We start from the raw sequence: 19,587 nt of genomic DNA on the forward strand, positions 1-19,587 counted from the left end.
TAACCAAAATGTTAAAAGTCAAAAGAAAATTTTTGAAGCAGCAAGATAAAAATTACTCATTACATATAAAGGAATCCATAAGGTTATCAGTGGATTTCTCTGCAGAAATGTTGCAAACCAGTATGGAGGGGGATGAAACATTCAAAATACTAAAAGAAAAAATTGCCAACCAAGAAAACTATACAAGGCAAAGTGTCCTTCAAAAATTAAGGAGAGATAAAGACAATTCCAGACAAATAAAAGGTAAGAGAGTTCATCACCTCCAGACCTGCTTATAAGAAATCCAACAAGGAGTTCATCAAATTATAAGAGGACACTAAGTCATGAAAAAATATAAAAGTGTAAAACTCACTGGTAAATGTAAATATATAGTCAAATTCAGAATATACTAATACTGTAATCATGACAAATCACATTTATCTCTACTACAAAAGTATTATGAAATAAATATAATAATTTGTTAATGGATTCACAATATAAAAAATACAAAGTGTGATATTAAATGCATAAAATATAGGAAGAGGAGAATTAAAAATGCAAAGTTTTTATATTTATAGATGGGTTGTTATTAGCAGCTTAAAATATACTGTTATATCTATAAAATATAAGCATCATGGTATTCACAAAGAGGTACTCTATAATAGATATACAAATTAAAATATATCACTACAAAAAATAAATCAAAATGGAAGACAGAAAAGAAAAAGGAACTTTAAAAAACAGAAAACAACTAACAAGATGGCAATAGAAAGTCCTTACCTATCAATAATTACTTTAAATGTAAACAGATTAAATTCTCCAATCAAAATATACAGAATGGAAAATGGATAGAGAAAAAACAAAAAGATTCAACAGTCAAGAAACTCAATTTAGCTTTAAGAATATGCCTAAGCTGAAAGTGAAAGGAAGAAAAAGATATTCCATGCAAATGCTAACCAAAAGAAAGCAGGGTTTACTGCACTTATATTAGGCAAAATAGACTTTCAGTCAAATCAGTCACAAAAGACAAAGAAGGTCATTATAAAATGATAAAGGGATCAATCTATCAAAAGAACATAACACTTGTAACTATGCATGCACCAAATATTGGAGCACCTAAAAACTTTAAGCAAATATTGACAGACTGAAGGGAAAAGTAGACAACAATACAATAACAGAAGGGGACTTCAATACCCTACTTTTAACATTGGATAAATCAACCGGAAAGTAAGAAAATAGCAGACCTGAATAACATTATAGATCAAATAGACCTTGAGACATATATAGGACATTATTTCCAATGGAAAAAAATACAAATTCTTCTCAAAAGCACATGTATCATTCTCTACAATAGGATATATGGTGGTCACAGGCAAGTTTTAAGAAACTTAAGACTGAAATAATATTTTGTGTATTTTACAGTGTTATGAAACTAGAAACTAATAAAAGAGGAAAAAGTGGAAAATTCAGAAAATGCAGAATTAAACATAACACTCCTGAACAACCAATAGATCAAGGAGAAATAAAAGAAAAATCAGAAAGAATCCTGAAATAGAGAAAAACAAAAAAACAATATACCAAAATATAGGAGATGCCGCAAAAGCAGTTATAAGAGTTACGTTTATAGCAATAAATGTCCACATTAAAAAAGGGAAATATCTCAAATAAACAACCCAACATTACACCTGAAGGAATAAGAAAAGGAGGAAAAAAGTAAACCCAAAGTTAGCAAAAGGTAGAAAAGGACAAAGATTAGAGGGGAAATAAATGAAATAGAGACTGAAAAGAAAATACAGAAGATCAATCAAACTAGGAGTTGGATTTTTGAAACCCAAAATGGCAAAACTTTAGTTAGACTAACGAAGTTAAAATAAAGACAGGCCTCAATAAAATAAAATTATGAATGAAAGAAGAGACACTAAATCTGATACTGTAGAAATACAAAGGATCATAAGAAGCTACTATGAAGAATTATATGCTGACAAAGTGTGTGACCTAGAAGAAATGTATACGTTCCAAGAAACACACAATCTACCAAGCCTGAATCATGAAGAAATGGAAAACTCGAACTGACTAATCCTAACTATAGGGACTAAATTTGTTTTTAAAACCTCCTAAGAAAAGCCCAGGACCAGATGGTTTCACAAGTGAATTCTATGAAATATTTAAAGAAGAATACTAAACCTTCTCCAACTCTTCCAAAAAATTAAAAAGGAGGGAATACTTCCAAACTCGTTTTCCAAGGCCAGCATTACCCCAGTACTAAAGACAGATAAGGACACCAGAAGAAAAGAAAATTGCAGGCCAATATCCCTGGTGAATACAGATGAAAAACATTCTGAAGAAAATGTTAGCACACCAAATTCAACAGCATATTAAAAGGATCAAACACCATGGTCAAGTGGGATTTATACCTTAGATGCAAGAATGATTCAACATACAGGTATCAATAAATGCAATACACCCCATTAATAAAATTAAGAGTAAAATTCATATAATCTGCTGAAGAGATGCAGAAAAAAAACATTTGACAAAATTCAACACCCTTTCATGATAAACATTCAAAAAATTGGGTATAGAAAGAACATATCTCAACGTAATAAAAGCTATATATGACAAACTTTAGCTAACATTATACCCAATAGTGAAAAGCTGAAATCTTTTCCTCTAAGATCAGGAATAAACGGAGGTATCCACTATCACCACTCCTATTCAGCACAGTACTGGAAGTCCCAGCAAAAGCAATTAGGCAAGAAAAAGAAATAAAAGGCACTCAAATCAGAAAGGAAGAAGTAAAATTGTCGCTGTTTTCACATGACATGATCTTAAATAAAGAAGATCCTAAAGAACCACAAAAAAAATCCATTAGAACTGATACACAAATTCAGTAAAGTTGCAGGATACAAAATCAAACTACTAAAATCATTTTCATTTCTATCCATTTATAACAAAATATATGAAAAAGAAAAAATTTAAATCCCACTTACAATAGTATCAAAAACATTATATTACTTGGGAATAAATTTAACTTTTAGACTTTATATGATGAAATTATGGCTGAAAACTTCCCTAACCTAAAGAAGGAAACAGATATCCAGGTAAAGGAATCACAGAGAATCCCAAACAAGATGATCCCAAAGAGACCCACATTAAGAATTATCATAATTAAAATAGCAAGAGTTAAAGATAAAGAGAAAATTGTAAAGGCAGCAAGAGACAAAGTCACATACAAGGGAAGCCAAATAAGGCTCTTAGCTTATTTTTCTAAAGAAACTTTTCACCACAGAAGAGAGTGGTATGATACATTTAACGTGCTGAAAGAAAAAAAAATCTACAACCTAGAATATTCTACCCTGCAAGGTTATCATTCTGAATTGAAAAAGAGATAAGGCTTTTCCAAGACAAGCAAAAATGAAGAGTTCATCACTACTAAACCAACCTTACAAGAAATGTTAAAGGGTCTTCTTTAAGTGAAAAATAAAAGGCTACAACAAGAAATAAGAAAATATAGGAAGTGAAAAATCTCCCTGGTAAAGGCAAATATATAGTTAAGGCAGTGGATCAACCACTTAAATAATCTAGTATCAAGGTTAAAAGACAAAAATTGTAAAAATCAACTATAGCTACAATAAACATATAAGGGATAGTCATGAAGATGTAAAATATGACATCAAAAACAAAAAATGTATGGGGGAGGGTAAAAAATGTAGATCTTTTAGAATTGTGTTTGAATTTGAATGACTATCAGTTTAAAACAAGTAGGTGTAGCTATAGGTCAACATATATGAACCCCATGGTAACCCCAATCAAAAACTACAATAGATATACAAAAATTAGAGAGAAAGGAGCCCATACATAACACTAAAGAAAATCATCAAACTGCAAGGGAAGAAACTAAAAGAGAAAGAAAAGAGAGAAGAATTACAGAAACAACCAGAAAGCAAGAAACAAAATATCAATAAGTACATAGCTATCAATAACCCCTTTAAATGTCAAAGGACTAAATGCTGCTATCAAAAGGCTGACTGGATAAAAAAAAAAAAACAAGATGCATCTATAAGCTACCTATAAGAGACTCAATTCAGAGCTAAAGACATATGCAACAATCTCATCTACAATCACATCAAAAAGAATAAAATACCTAAGAATAAATTTAACCAAGGAAGTGAAAGACCTATACTCTGAAAACTATAAGACACTGATGAATAAATACAAATAAATGGACAGATATACCATGTTCATGGATTGGAAGAATTAATGTTAAAATAACTGTACTACCCAAAGCCATCTACAGATTGAATGCAATCCCTAGCAAAATACTCATGACATTTTTCTCAGAACTAGAACAAAGAATTCTAAAATGTGTATGGAACCACAAAAGACCCCTAGCAGCCAAAGCAATCTTGAGAAAAATAGAACTAGAGTTATCACACTCCCTGATTTCTATTTTACAAAGCTACAGTAATCAAAACGTATGCTACTGACACAAAAACAGGTATAAATCAATGGAACAGAAAAGAGAGCTCAGAAATAAATCATACACATATGGTCAATTAATCTATGACAAAGGAGGCAAGAAGGTATACAATGATGAAACAACAGTCTCTTTAATAAGCCATGTTGGGAAAACTGGACACCTCCAACTAAAAGAATGAAATTTTTGTATATGATGTGTGTATATCACATCATATACAAGAATAAACTCAAAATGGATTAAAGACCTAAATGCAAGACCAGAAACCATAAAACTCCTAGAAGAAAACATAAGCAGTACACTCTTTGACTGAATTTAGCAGTATTTTTAATGGATCTGTCTCCTCAGGCAAGGGTATAAAAAGCAAAAATAAAGAAATGGGACTCATTCAAACAAAATCTTCCGCACAATGAAGGAAACCATCAAGAAAACAAAAAGGCAACCAACTGAATGGGAGTAGATATTTGCAGATATGTTTGTTAAGGGGTTAATATCCAAAATATAAAATGAACTCAGATGACTCAATATTTTAAAAAAAGCAAACAAAACAAAATCTTGATTTTATTTTTTTCCCTTTTTTTAAATTTAATTTTTATTTTAAAATTAAAAAAAATTTTTTATTGGGGTATAGCTGTTTTACAATGTTGTGTCAGCTTCTACTGTACAGAGAAGTGGAGTTCCCTGTGCTATACAGCAGGTTCTCATTAGTTATCTATTTTATGCATATTAGTGTACATATGTCAATTCCAATCTTCCAATTCATCCCACCCCCCCTTTTCACCCCTTGGGGCCCATACATTTCTTCTCTACTTCTGTGTCTCAATTTCTGCCTTGCAAATAGGTTCATCTGTACCATTTTTCTAGATTCCACATATATGCCTTAATATATGATATTTGTTTTTCTCTTTCTGACTTACTTCACTCTGTATGACAGTCTCTACTGGTCAGAATGGCCATCATCAAAAAATCTACAAATAATAAATGCTGGAGAGGGTGTGAAGAAAAGTGAATCCTCTTGCACTGTTGGTGGGAATGTAAATTGATACAGCCACTGTGGAGAACAGTGTAGAGGTTCCTTAAAAAACTAAAACTGGAATTACCATATGACCCAGCGATCCCACTACTGGGTATATACCCAGAAAAATCATAACTCAAAAAGACACATGCACCCCAATGTTCACTGTGGCACCATTTACAATAGCCAGGTCATGGGAGCAACCTAAATGCCCACTGACAGATGAATGGACAAAGAAGATGTGGTATATATATACAATGGAATATTAATGAGCCATAAAAAGGAACAAAATGGGGTCATTTGTAGAGACGTGGATGGACAACTTGATTTTGAAATGGACAGAGAGCCTGAATAGGCATCTTTCAAAAGACACACAGATGGCCAACAGGCACATGAAAAGATGTTCAACATCACTAATCAGGGAAATGAAAATCAAAATCACAATGAGATATCACCTCACACCTGTCAGAATGGCTATAGTCAAAAAGGCAACAAATAGCAAGTGTTTACAGGGATGTGGAGAAAAGGGAACCCTGGCACACTACTGGAGGGAATGTAAATTGTTACAGTCACTATGGGAAACTATATGGAGGTTTCTCAATTAAAAATAGAACTACTTTGATCCAGGATATATATCTGAAGGATATAATACCAGAGTCTTGAAGAGGCAGGTGTACCCCCATGTTCATCGCAGCATCAATCACAATAGCCTAGATATGGAAATGACCTAAGTGGCAAGCAATAGATTAACGTATTAAAAGAAATGTAGTGTGGAATAATATTCAGCCATAAAAAATAAGGAAATCTTGCCATTTGCGACAACATGTAGGAACCTGGAGGACATTATGCTAATTGAAATAAGTCAGACAAGAGAAAGAGAAATACTGTATAATCTCACATGTGAAATGTAAAAAAGCCAAACTCCTCAAAGCAGAGAGTAGATTGGTGGTTGCCAGTGGGTGCTAGGTGAGGAAAATGGGAAGATGTAGGTGAAGGGTACAAATTTTCAGCTATAAAACGAAAAAAATCTGGGGATCTAATGTACTGCATGGTGACTGTAGTTAACAATAATGTTATTATATACTTAAAAGTTGCTAAGATAATAAATCTTAAATGTTCTCAGTATGTGAAGTGGTGGATGTGTTAACTAACCTTATTGTGGTCATCATTTCACAATACATACTTAGAGCAAATCATTACGTTGTACATCTTAAACTAAAGAATTATATGTTGATTATATCAATAAACCTGGGGAAATTTTTTTTAAAGATTAAATCATGCTCTTCCTCCCATCTTAAGAATATGTGCACTTACCTTTGTTCAAGAGTTTGTTTCTTTCTCCTTAGGGTTCCAATGGATTGTGCTGGGTGTTGGGCAATTTTCAGGGGTTCGTTAAATGCTTTCATTAAAAGGAACTGAATGGTTGTAACAGTAACTGAATGAATTGTGAAGGTAGAGAGGATTTTTACCAGAAGACAGTAAAGAGAAGTTAGCCAACAAAAAAGAACTAATCTAACTTCCTGTCCCTATGTTAAGTATGGTCTTATAAAATAAGAATTTAAGAAGGTTGCCCAAGGTGTATGTTGATCACAGAGAAATCCCAGTGGGTACAGGAAAGATTCGTAATGTGGTATAGGAATGGTATAGGAAGTCAAATCAGGAGAGAGAAGCATCAGGCATTATGTACAGGAGAGTCCTAGAAATGACAGATTACAGAGTGGACTGAAGTGTGACGGGCTCCAATGCTGCTTGCATATAATAAGATAGGAAGGACTGCATAGAGTAGTGACATGTTTTCCATCTCCTTGGAACAAGTATTTCAAGAAATTTAATGATGGGACTTCCCTGGTGGCGCAGTGGTTAGGTATGCGCCTGCCAATGCAGGGGACACGGGTTCGAGCCCTGGTCCAGCAAGATCCCACATGCTGTGGAGCAACTAAGCCCACGCGCTACAACTACTGAGCCTGTGCTCTAGAGCCTGCAAGCCACAACTACTGAAGCCCACGCACCTAGAGCCTGTACTCTGCAACGAGAACCCACCGCAACGAGAAGCCCACACACCGCAACAAAGAGTAGCCCCCACTCGACACAACTAGAGAAACCCTACACGCAGCAACAAAGACCCAATGCAGCCAAAAATAGATAAATAAAAAAATAAAAAGAATTTGCCTGCCAATGCAGGGGACACAGGTCCGAGCCCTGGTCCAGGGAGATCCCACATGCCACAGAGCAACTAAGCCCGTGCACCGCAACTACTGAGCCCAGGCGCCACAACTACTGAAGCCCGTGCACCTAGAGCCCATTCTACACAAGAGAAGCCACTGCAATGAGAAGCCCACACACCACAATGAAGAGAAGCCCCTGCTCGCCGCAACTAGAGAAAGCCCGCATGCAGCAACAAAGACCCAACACAGACAAAAATAATAAATAAATAAATATTTTTTTAAGAAAAAGAAATTTAATGCTAACATATAAAATACAGATTGCCTCCTACCTTGCAATCTTGTGTGCAGCATTCCCCCGCACCACATATTTTATTTTTTTTCTTTGTACATGTTCTAGGATCACAGCAGTCTGGATGTGTACAATTCTGGAAACAAATGCTTTATTACTCAGTCATGCATGATTAGGTACAGTCAAATAAAACTGCAATACAGAATTTATTTACGAAGTATGAGCATTTCTTAAAAACCAGTTTCAGTAATCCCACTCTTTACATGAGACTTATTGAAATCAACATCTCAGCCAGTAGGTTGTAAAAGAAATGTGTCATTTCACTACATTCCATATAATCTGAACAATATTAACATACTACTGTGGAGCCAAAAACTTAGAGGAAACAGTTATTAGATTTCTTGTTAGCTACCATTCCCTTCTGAATTTTTCCTATATTCTTGCTTTCATAATAAATCTACTTACACACTGCCAGCATGCAGACTCTCAGCTTCTGTCTGAAATGGCAAACCCCCAAACTTCTGCCCCCAGAAAATTGGTCCCAGAAGCCAGTCTGGTCTGTCCAGATTTCACTGGGATGCTGGCCCCATACGCACTTGTATTTTACAAGATTCAGTGCCTTCAATCAACTTTTCCAGTCTTCAGTAGCAAGTTTGTTTTAAACTCTGTAATTTACCAATATTAGAAGTTTGACTTTCCTGGTGTGTTTTTTCTTACTGGTATTTTTTTGTTTGTTTGTTTGTTTTGTTTTGTTTTGCGGTACGCGGGCCTCTCACTGTTGTGGCCTCTCCCGTTGCGGAGCACAGGCTCCTGATGCGCAGGCTCAGTGGCCATGGCTCACGGGCCCAGCCGCTCCGCGGCATGCAGGATCCTCCCAGACCGGGGCATGAACCTGTGTCCCCTGCATCGGCAGGCAGACTCTAAACCACTGCGCCACCAGGGAAGCCCCTTATTGGTATTTTTAATTGGTATTTTCAATGAACAGCTTCACCACAGGCAGCAATATTATACTTTAAAAAGGCTATTTATTTGATCTATTGACTCATGTATTCATGTACTCAAAAGTTTAAATATTCCTTTGTTAGCTTTTTTTCTTACTGTATCTCTTAATCAAATGTTTGGCTATTCTAGTTTGGGTTTTTTTTTTCTTTTTCAATACAACTCCATTTGTAAGGGCAGACTTTCTTAAGAATAGAATGCTCTGGCTATTTCAAAATGGTTCCTTTTCCCCCCCCTCTGCCAGAAGCATTAGACTTCTCTCCAGTATTCACTGTGACAAACAGTTCAAGTTTCTGCAGGTACAACTCATAAAAGTGTGGGGACCTTCCTATGATCGGGTTCCCCTGGAGTTGTAAACTATCAGAGTTCTACGCACTGAGACTCCAGAAATTTGTCAATTCCAATTCAGGTTCTCCTACCCAGATACTGGTTCCCAAAAGGTTTTAGCTTGTGGGTTGCTACTCTATTAAGTTGTGATTCTCTGCATTCACCTGTTGGTTTTTCCAATTTGTGGGGCAGTGGTTTGCTCTGTGACCTCACATCTCTGATGGATGCAAGAAGAGCTATTTCTTTTCCAAGTTGGTTAGCTTTTTACTTGTAAGGACTAAGTGGTGGCTTCTAAAATTCTCACATGTCAGACCAGAAACCATAATTCTTGTCTTTCGATGTATTTGAATTGAATTGGCTTTTGAATCTCCCATTTCAGAGTCTATCATTTTATTTTTCTTAACAGAGCCTAAAAGTTTCTAAATTTGATTAAGTACAACTTACATATTTTTCTTTAAAACCTCATTCTTATTTGCCTTATCTAAGAAAGTTCTGCCTATCATAGAGTCAAAAAGACTGTCTCCTGTGTTTTACTCTAAGATCTTTAGGATTTTTGCTTTTATATTTAGGTCTTTGATCCATTTCAAGTTAATTTTTGTGTATGGTGAGATGTCAAAGTTTTCTTTTTATGTACGTGGATGTCTAGCTCATACAATACCTTTGTTGGAAAGGTTTTCTTCACCCATTTAACTGCCTTAACATCTCTGATTGGCAGAGAATCAACTGATCTTATAAATATTTTATATTTGGATTCTCTATACTGTTTCATTAAGGGATATAATTATGCTTTGGCCAATACCACATTATATTGATTATTTCTGCTTTATAGAAAAATTTGAAATTTACAGAAAATTAGTGTATATGCTCCACCTTTGTTCTTTTTAATTGCTTTGTCTATTCTAGGTCCTTTGCATTTCCATATATATTATAGTATCAGCTTGTCAGTTTCCACAGAACGATGGTGGGGTTGGGATTGGGATTATGTGGAGTGTTGATGTAGAGCTGACATCTTGGCAATATTGTGTCTTCCAATCCATGAAAGTGGGATACGTCTCCCTCTTGATCTTCTTTCATTTCTCTGAGCAATGTGAGTTTTCACTGTACAGGTCTTGCATGTATTCTGTTAAATTTATCTCTATTTCATGTTTTTGAAACAATGTATATGGAATTGTACATTTTAGTTCATTTTACATTTGTTCATTGTTTATACATAGAACTCCATGGAATTTGGGTTCACATGCATTCATTAATTAGTTTTAGCAGACTTTGGGGGTAGACTGTTTAGGATTCTCCAATCACGTGGCCAAGTTGAATTTGATTAAAGACAGTTTTAATCTTCCTTTCCACTCATTGTGTGTTTCTTTTTTGTGCCTTACTGCAGTTTCATTGTGTGTTTCTTTGTGTTTCTTTATCTTCCCTTACTGCAATGGCAGGAGCATCCACTGCAGTGTTGAAGGGAAACATAACCTGTCCATACAAAACTTTTTTCCCGTATAATAGCAAACGATGCATTTTGCTATATAGTCTATAGTCTTTAGATGTTCTTGTCTTTTTGTTACTGCTTGTTGTTAAAGGCATATTTCTTCAACTCCTTATACGCTCTTTGTGGTCACTGATTATAAGATTAGAGCTGATGCATACATTAAAGAATTTAGGAAGGCAATATTTGAAGACAAATATTAACTAAAGGATGTTTGCTCCCCACTTCAAAAAATGGCAAAATTAGGAAACTTAAAGGCTTCCATCTTCCCCAAAGAAGGTATTTTTCAAAATTTTTCTTCTAAAAGACAAGGTCTTCTTTTTCACCTCGTACTCACATATACGGGAAATAAAAAATATTTTTGAAAAAATTTCCACTAACCTGTAAAGTGCCGCAATCACATTCTTCACCCGATTCCAACTTTCCATTGCCACACATCTTCCTCTGTTTGTAAACTGGCCCAACGGGAAGGATTTTATGAAGACATTCAAGGCCAGAATGTGCAGCAAAATATTTAAAGTCATCCAAGCTACAAGTGCTAAAATCCTTTATACCCCCAGATAGCCTAAAATATATTTTAAAAAAAAGGGTATGACAAAAATTATTGCTGTATAACTCTACATTTCTCCTAATGTATGATGTTTTGAAGAGAATTTAAAGAGCATTATTCTCATGGATAACAATAAGCACACTTTTAAAAATATAAAAGTATTTAAAAAATACTAACATTTTTAACACACTTTTTAAATTTCACCAAGAAAATTCTTGTAATGAAAAAAAATTCCAAAATCTTTTGCCATTCATCCTGTTTTAAAGAAGACCAATTATTTACCTATCCTAAAATCTTTATTAATTGTTTAAACATAGGAACTGTGTTACTCTTTATTTATCTTCTTAGTGCCAAACAACTGAATTTAAAATTTTTGGCCTCAGTATTTAATATACTTTTTATTTATTTAATATCATTTTTGTATTTTTTCTGTAAATATCAATATGAACATGTCTGTATTACCTCTAAAAGTATATTTTAGATCTTTTGCTCTCTGTAATTAGGCATTTTTCAAACAAGAATCTGTTGTTTGATTTATACCATGGGAGGGACAAGAGGAATACCTGTCCTGATGGAGTGAGAAAGTTGTTAGTAGTCTGCTAATATATCAGCATCCAACTAAAACCCTAGAAAGAATACAATTTAAGAGTAAAGACTACGCCCTAGACCAGTAGCTGACAAACTTATCTGTGAAGGGCCACACAGAAAATATTATAGGCTTATATGTCATATGCTCTGTTGCAGCTACTCAACTCTGCCACTGTAGTGCAAAAGCAGCCATGAAGAACACGTAAAACAGTAAGCCTATAAAATTAATTTACAAAACAGGCAGGCAGCCAAATTTAGCCTATAGATCATTGTTGGCTGACCTCTGCCCTATACTAAAATCTACTCTGTATCAGTCCTAACAGTTAGAGCCTAAACTCAAGCCCTGACAACATCCCCAGAGGAAACCAAGTTTGGAAGTTCAGGCCTGCCATTTTAGAGGGGTTTGGAAATGCCTTGAGTTTTCTATAGACTCATGTTAATGAAGTATAAAACCAAGCACATAAGATTTAAAATGATTACCCAATAATTGAATTGCCTGGTAGAAAAAGAATCAATGCTTTTCAGAGGAAGGTAATGAGAATCTAAGCTTTCTATTGTACTATCAAACAATATCCAATATGCTACTACTACTAATAATCATACAAAGAAATATGAAAACGTAAACCATAGTCAATAAAAAAGCAGCCAATAGTAAGCAACACTGAGATGGCCCAGGTGTTAGGTTTGGCACACAAATACTTGAAAGGAACCATTATAAATATATTCAATTAATTAAAGAAAAATGTTTAAATAATTCAGAGAAATTACAGCCTTACAGAGTGAACACTCAAAAGAGAGTGCATATCATCCAATTTACCTAATGTTCTAGAGCCAGTAAAACTAATTGTAGTGATAGAAATCAGATCAGCTGTTGACTGGGGCAGGGTGGAAGGTAAAAAGGACAGCCAAGGATCACAAAAGAACTTTCTGTGGAAATGGAAATGTTGCACAGCCTGATTGACACTGGTTCAGTAATTTGTATATATTTATCAAGAGCCATAAACTTGTATACTTAAAGTTTAAAGTGTATGAATTTTATTGTAGACAAATCGTACCTCAAAAGTTGATTTTTTATAGTGTATACAAATACAACACTCAAAAAGATGATGAAAGAATATTGCTTTGAGAAACAATTTCACACAGAGAAGAAGTAATTTAGTTATTATCTACTTTGTGCCTTCACAGATATTTGGGATAACATAGATTCAGTCATCACAGGACAAAATGAAATAATAAGAATACTGAGCTAAAAGGTCATTATTGGAAACATTTACCAAGCACTCTTCTAGACAACTGGTGTGTAGTGAAACATAGACCAAGTGCCTGCTAGGGGCAAAAAGTACGAACATCAGGAAATAGGTATATGAAATAAGTCAGATAGTTATTGGAATGATGAAGAAAAATAAAACAACACAATTTACAGGGAATAAAAGACACTGTTTTAGAAGAGAAGACATTTATTAAAAAAAAAAACTATAGCTAAGATTGGTAACAAGGCAAGGGTACCCACTCTCACCAGGTCGATTCACATTGGGCTGAATTTATTTCAAGTGCAATTAAGCAAGAAAAAGGAACTACACACAAATAGATGGAGAGGAAAACATAAAACTGTTCTTATTCATGGACAACAAGATATTGTTTACAGAAAATCTTAGGTAATCAACAAATAAAATCTCCTGGAATTTCTGTTGAGTTTAGGAAGTTTGCAGAACACAAAGTCAATATACAAAAATTATATTTCTATGTACTAGCAATGAGCACTCTGAAAATGAAATTAAGAAAACAGTTCTTTTCAAAATAGCAAAAAAGAATAAAATGTTTAAGAATAAATATAACAAGTACAAGATCTGTAAACTGTAAAATACCATACATTGCTGGGGAAAATTAAAGACCTAAATAAATGAAGACATATACCAGATTCAAGAATTAAAAGACTCAGTATTGTTAAGATGGTAACTCTCCCAAAATTGACTATTTATAATACCCAAGATATGGAAGCAACCCAAATGCCCATCCACAGATGAATGAATAAAAAAGATATAGTATGGAATATTACTCAGCCATAAAAATGAATGAAATTCTTCCATTTGCAGCAACAAGGATGGATCTAGAGACTATCATACTAAGTGAAGTAAGTCAAACAGAGAAAGACAAATACTGTATGGTATTTGTCATACTAAGTGAAATAAGTCAAATAGAGAAAGACAAATACCATATGGTATCGCTTATATGTGGTAACTAAAAAATAGTACAAAAGAACACATATGCAAAACAGAAGTAGACTCACAGATATAGAAAACAAACAAGGGGTTACCAAAGGGGAGAGGGAGGGGGGAGGAGCAAGTTAGGAGTAGGGCATTAAGAGATATAAACTAGTATGTATAAAACAGATAAGCAACAAGGATACACTATATATATAGCACAGGGAATTATAGCCATTATCTTGTAATAACTTATAATGGAATATAACCTGTAAATATACTGAATCACTATGCTGTATACCTGGAACTACCATAATGTTGTAAATAAACTATACTTCAATTTTTAAAACTCTCAACAGTTTTCATAAAAATTGGAAATTTGATAATAAAATATATATGAAACTACAAAGGACCTAGAATAACCAAAACAATTTGGGAAAAGATGAAAAACTTGGGGATTTGTACTACCTGATTTCAAAATTGTTTTTAAAGTATTATCAATGATACTAAAATTTTAAAAAAGCCTTTTTCTTCAGTAGTCTCTCTCTCTCAGTGGGGCATAGTTTTACTTATTTGTGACTTGATGTCTTTCTAAATTAAAAAAAGATACATTTTTAACTTGAATTGTACTGTTCATCCTTATATTGTATAATGCCAGTATCAAGGCATTTAACTTTAAATAGAATCACTAAAATCACACAATTCATATGGCTTGTCCCCAGAGGGTACCTTCAATCTAGCCAGCAGAGAAAAATACAAGCCAGACTCTGGAAGGTAGGAAGCAGGAAGAGAATGTCCCCAGGCATGGAGAGGCCTGGGGGAGTGCTGGGTCTATTTTGGTGTGTGTTCCATCCGCACTTAAAAAGAATGCACATCCTAGTGTAGGATATTGTGTTCTATAATTGTCAATTAATTCAGTTTGGTTATAGAAATATAAGGCCCCTAACCAAAAAAAAATTTTAAGTATACTGTGTGTTTAATAAAGAAAATGATCTTACACAGCTTTTGGTGACATTGTGCAAACATCTCCTGAACAATGGCAGATCTCAGTATTATCATAACTCATTCCCATGTTAAGGCCAAGCAACTGCACAATACTGAGAGCATATGACTCCAAGGATAAACCCTCTGAATACTAAATATAAGGAAAATAAAAGAAAAATAGTTAGCTAAGAATCTTATTCAGTTATAAAAAGTTACTTACTATAATCAAAAATTCATACATAAAACTCATTTTTTTAAACATCTTTATTGGAGTATAATTGCTTTACAATGGTGTGTTAGTTTCTACTTTATAACAAAGTGAATCAGTTATACATATACATATGTTCCCATATCTCTTTCCTCTTGCATCTCCCTCCCTCCCACCCTCCCCATCCCACCCCTCTAGGTGGTCACAAAGCACCGAGCTGATCTCCTTGTGCTATGTGGCTGCTTCCCACAGGAATAAAGACACAGACCTACTAGAGAATGGACTTGTGGATATGGGGAGGGGGAAGGGTAAGGTGTGACAAAGTGAGAGAGTGGCATGGACATATATACACTACCAAACATAAAACTCATTTTTAAAATTCATTAATGCATCCAAGATACTTAACGTAGACACAATTGTACTAGTTATGTAAGTATTATTAAACACGGATGGAGGAGTAACACTACAATTTAATTTCAAGATACTATTACATAATGACAATACCAGCTATCTTAGCAAATCTAATAGAGTTTAAACACCGCACTGTATCGCTTCTTTGAATTATTTTAAACAAGATACTTTTAATCTTTTATTTTAATAATCAATCCTACATTCTCTTTGTAGTATACAGTCTCTAAAATGGGTCCCAATGATCCCTGCCTCCTGGTATTTATGATCCTGTGTATCCCCACTCCATTGAGTGTAGGCTGGACTTACTGACTTGCTTCTAATTAACTGAATATAGCAGAAGTGATGGGTCATCATTTCCAAGATAAGTTATTAAAAGACTGACTTCTTAGAATCTATGTCTCTCTCTCTCTCTCATTCGCTCTGGGGGAAGGTAGCTACTATGTCATGAAGTAGGCCTGTGGAGAGGTCCTCGTGAGTGAGCTTGGAAACTTTTTCTGAGGTCTTCCAATAGTCAGATGACTGAGCTTGGAAGCAAATCCCCTCTGTGTTGAACCTTGAGATAATTAAAGCCCTAGCTGACATCTTGTTTTCACCCATTAAGCTGCTCCTAGATTCCTGACCCACAGAACTGTGTTGTTTTCATGTGCTAAGGTTTGGTACAATCAGTTACATAGCAATAGATAACTAATACACCCTCAATAGGTATTGTTGTTTTCCTTTGAAACATTTCTATTATCTGCACAGAAGTTTATAGCAGCTTTATTCAAAACTGCCAAAACTTGCAAGCATCCATGATGTCCTTCAGCAAGTGAACAGATAAACTGTGGCATGTTTCAGACAATAGAATATTATTCAGCACTAAAAAGAAATGAGCTACAAGGTCATGAAAAGACACGGAGGAAATTTAAATGCATGTTACTAAGCAAGAGAAGCCAACCTGCAGAGACTATATACTATATGACTCCAACTATATGACATTCTGGAAAAAAAGTTATGGAGACAAAAGATCCATGGCTGCAGGTGGGGAGGGGAGAAATTAATTGGCAGAGAGCACAGAGGATTTTTAAGGCAGTGAAAATACTGTGTATGATACCATAATGATGGACACATATCATTATTTGACCAAATCCGTAGAAAGTACAACACCAAGATTGAACCCTAAGGCAAATTATGAACTTTGGGTGATTTTTAATGGGTCAATGTATGTTTATCAATTGCAATAAGTATAACCCTCTGGTGAGTGATGGTGATAACAAAGAAGGTTATGCAAGTGTAGGGGCAAGGGATACATTGATAATCTATGCACCTTCTCAATGGTGCTGTGAATCTAAAACTGCTCTAAAAATAGTATTTTTTAAAAAGTCGTTGGTACTTGATGGACCAAGAGCAAGATGGCATTGTGAGGGAGTGGCAAGTAAAGCACAGTTCAGAGGAGAAGATTAACTGACCCATGAAGATGTTTCTAAGTTTCCATTCCACATATTGCCCTGGGTTGCTTGTTGTTCAACCACAGCCACTGAGAGGCAGAAAACAACAATCAGCTGACGCATCAGACACTTCAGTCCACCTTCAGAGGGTAGAGAGTAATTTTGTTTACTGGAAGACTGCTTGAACTCAAGCAATCCCTCCTTCCTGCACCCCAGCTTTTGATCAAAAGCAGTTCTTAAGACCAAATAGAAGCCCTTGCCAGGACACACTTTATTCCCTTCATAGTTACAGACAATATTAATAGTAACCAAGGAACACATTTCATTTCTCAGAAGACACAATGCCACTCTATTGGAAAAGGCATTCAATGTAACTTTCATTGTCCCCAACAGGTCCCAGATAGCTGGTTCAATTGAGAGACATAACGGTTTCCTTAAATAATTCCTTTTCAAATCCAACAAATGGACCCCTAAATGGGTGTCTATATTAGCCAAGCTATTAATGTCTCTTAATTCAAGGACCCTTGTCTGACACACACTTCACACAAACTTTAAAACATTTTTCCTTTTTCCTCCCCTATATTTAAAGGGGCTTATGTCTGGCCTCCATGTATATAAAGACTCACTGTATATGAGTCCCTTTAATTATGTCTCCCCTACTGTTGTGAATATTTTATCTTGCCCCATCCCATAAGGGTTGGAGACCAGATCCAGGTACATACCATCCTGAGGTCTATTAACCATAGATTTCCTCCTGGTCCAGGCAGCTGCTAATTTGACATGAGACCCATTTGAGCCTAAACTTCCACCACCACAAAAACAAACAAATGAAAAACAAAAACAAAAGCCTCTCAAGTGCAGCTGTACAACATTCTGTTGACTGTTCATCTCATTACCATTGGAGTGTTTTTATTGATTTGCAATCTGGAGGCCCAAATCCTCCAAGTAAGCCATTATTTCAGCCAGACGTGGCAAATGCTGAGGCCCACATGCCACTGAGTTCGGATAATACAAACCTTACAACCAAAAGATGTCACCAGCTTGCCTGTCAACAACCAAACCAACAACTGAGGCAAAAGGCCCATATTGACTGGCCAAATTAGGGTGCCTGCCTCCAGCATAATTATGGAGCCCTAAACACAGGTATAAATATTTTAAATGGCAAACAACCTGACCTCCTATTAACCACATACACCAAAATCAGGTCATAAAATTTAAAACCTATTTATAACAGAACTCTTCTCATCACCTAATAGGGCAAAACCCTAGACTGTTGGACACTTTTAGATCCAGCCACACCTAACTTGGGCTGTGCCAGTCAGGCTCTGCACAGATGTCAAAATCACTTCTGCTCGCTGTGCACCCACAAGCCCCTTGAGTTAACAGATATTTATAAATCGAAGTCACAGGCCCAACATTGCCTTCAAATTACACAAGTACTTCAGCACCATTTTAATACCACAGAGCCACAGAAATAAAACCCGCATTCATTCAAGTGGGTATCAGCTTAAAAAGGATATCCTAGCACTACACCCCAAACAACATTGCCCTGGCCCAGGAACTCACTGCTAGAGATGTTATTACCTCAGATGACATCACTCCAGCTTAAGACCTGCCTGTTGGAGATGACTCTGCATCCTGCACGGAGACAACTTCTCCTCAGACACTAAAACTTCCACCCCAGGCAGGCTCATGGACTGCCTCTCCCAAGGCACAAATTGCACACAAGAAATGTGCTGGTTTTCTTACTTCAATACTAGGGACTCTATTGTGTTTCCTGAGCAGCTGTCTGTGTAGCCCATGATAAGGGTATACTTTTTTGTCCTCTATCAAACCATATATCCCTACACTCCATGTCTATCTGTGCCATTCTAAAAACTGGTGGAGATTATTGCTTTCCCTAGGAGTCACCTGCCTTGTATCATGAACCCTTGGACCCTAAGGAGAGGACCACTCACTCCCCAGTGCCTTCTCCTACTACTCCCACCCTGCATCGCTGACCATGACTACAACCACCTCTTCGCTTTGGGTACATACAAATACCATCAATCTTTATATAAACTTTACCAAACTAATCAGCTGATACTCTCCAACAACATAAACTGCCTGACTTGCCACTTTTACCCAAAAATACACCAGGATGTTATTGTCAAAACACACACATATAAAATTTTTAACACAATTTACAACTGCACAAAGATGCTCTTAGAGATTCCAGAAATTTCAGATCTATTTCCTTGGCTAATGTTATACAAAAGGGACATTTAGTTATGAGCTGGTCTACAAGAACTCCTTATACGTCTACTTCTGTTTCTCCTTTTTACTCTCATAATAAAATGTTCTCTATGCTGTTTAGCTAAACTTATGCTCTACTCTCTAAAAGTCTCTTATTATGCCAAAGGTTTGATCATATTTCAAACCACAACAGGACTAACTTTATTAACATCACATTTTCTGTATTCCGATGCTTTCATATCTAGGGCCTTACCA

At 35.5% G+C, this 19,587-nt stretch overlaps 1 protein-coding gene across 1 annotated transcript in view; it reads right to left on the reverse strand.

The window, feature by feature from the left end:
* Positions 1-19,587, reverse strand: part of LOC103073917 (disintegrin and metalloproteinase domain-containing protein 5-like) — a gene marked incomplete at its 3' end in the record, with an annotated part of 66,291 nt that overhangs the window by 14,642 nt on the left and 32,062 nt on the right. The window contains exons 3-4 of the mRNA XM_007469792.1: positions 11,110-11,293; positions 7,963-8,058 (exon numbers count right to left, since the gene is read on the reverse strand). Coding sequence (XP_007469854.1) covers positions 7,963-8,058; positions 11,110-11,293 — 280 coding nt within the window. The remainder of the gene's footprint in view (positions 1-7,962; positions 8,059-11,109; positions 11,294-19,587) is intronic.

This window comes from Lipotes vexillifer, unplaced genomic scaffold (assembly GCF_000442215.2).
Source record: "Lipotes vexillifer unplaced genomic scaffold, Lipotes_vexillifer_v1.1 scaffold1383, whole genome shotgun sequence".
NCBI classification, from domain to species: domain Eukaryota; kingdom Metazoa; phylum Chordata; class Mammalia; order Artiodactyla; family Lipotidae; genus Lipotes; species Lipotes vexillifer.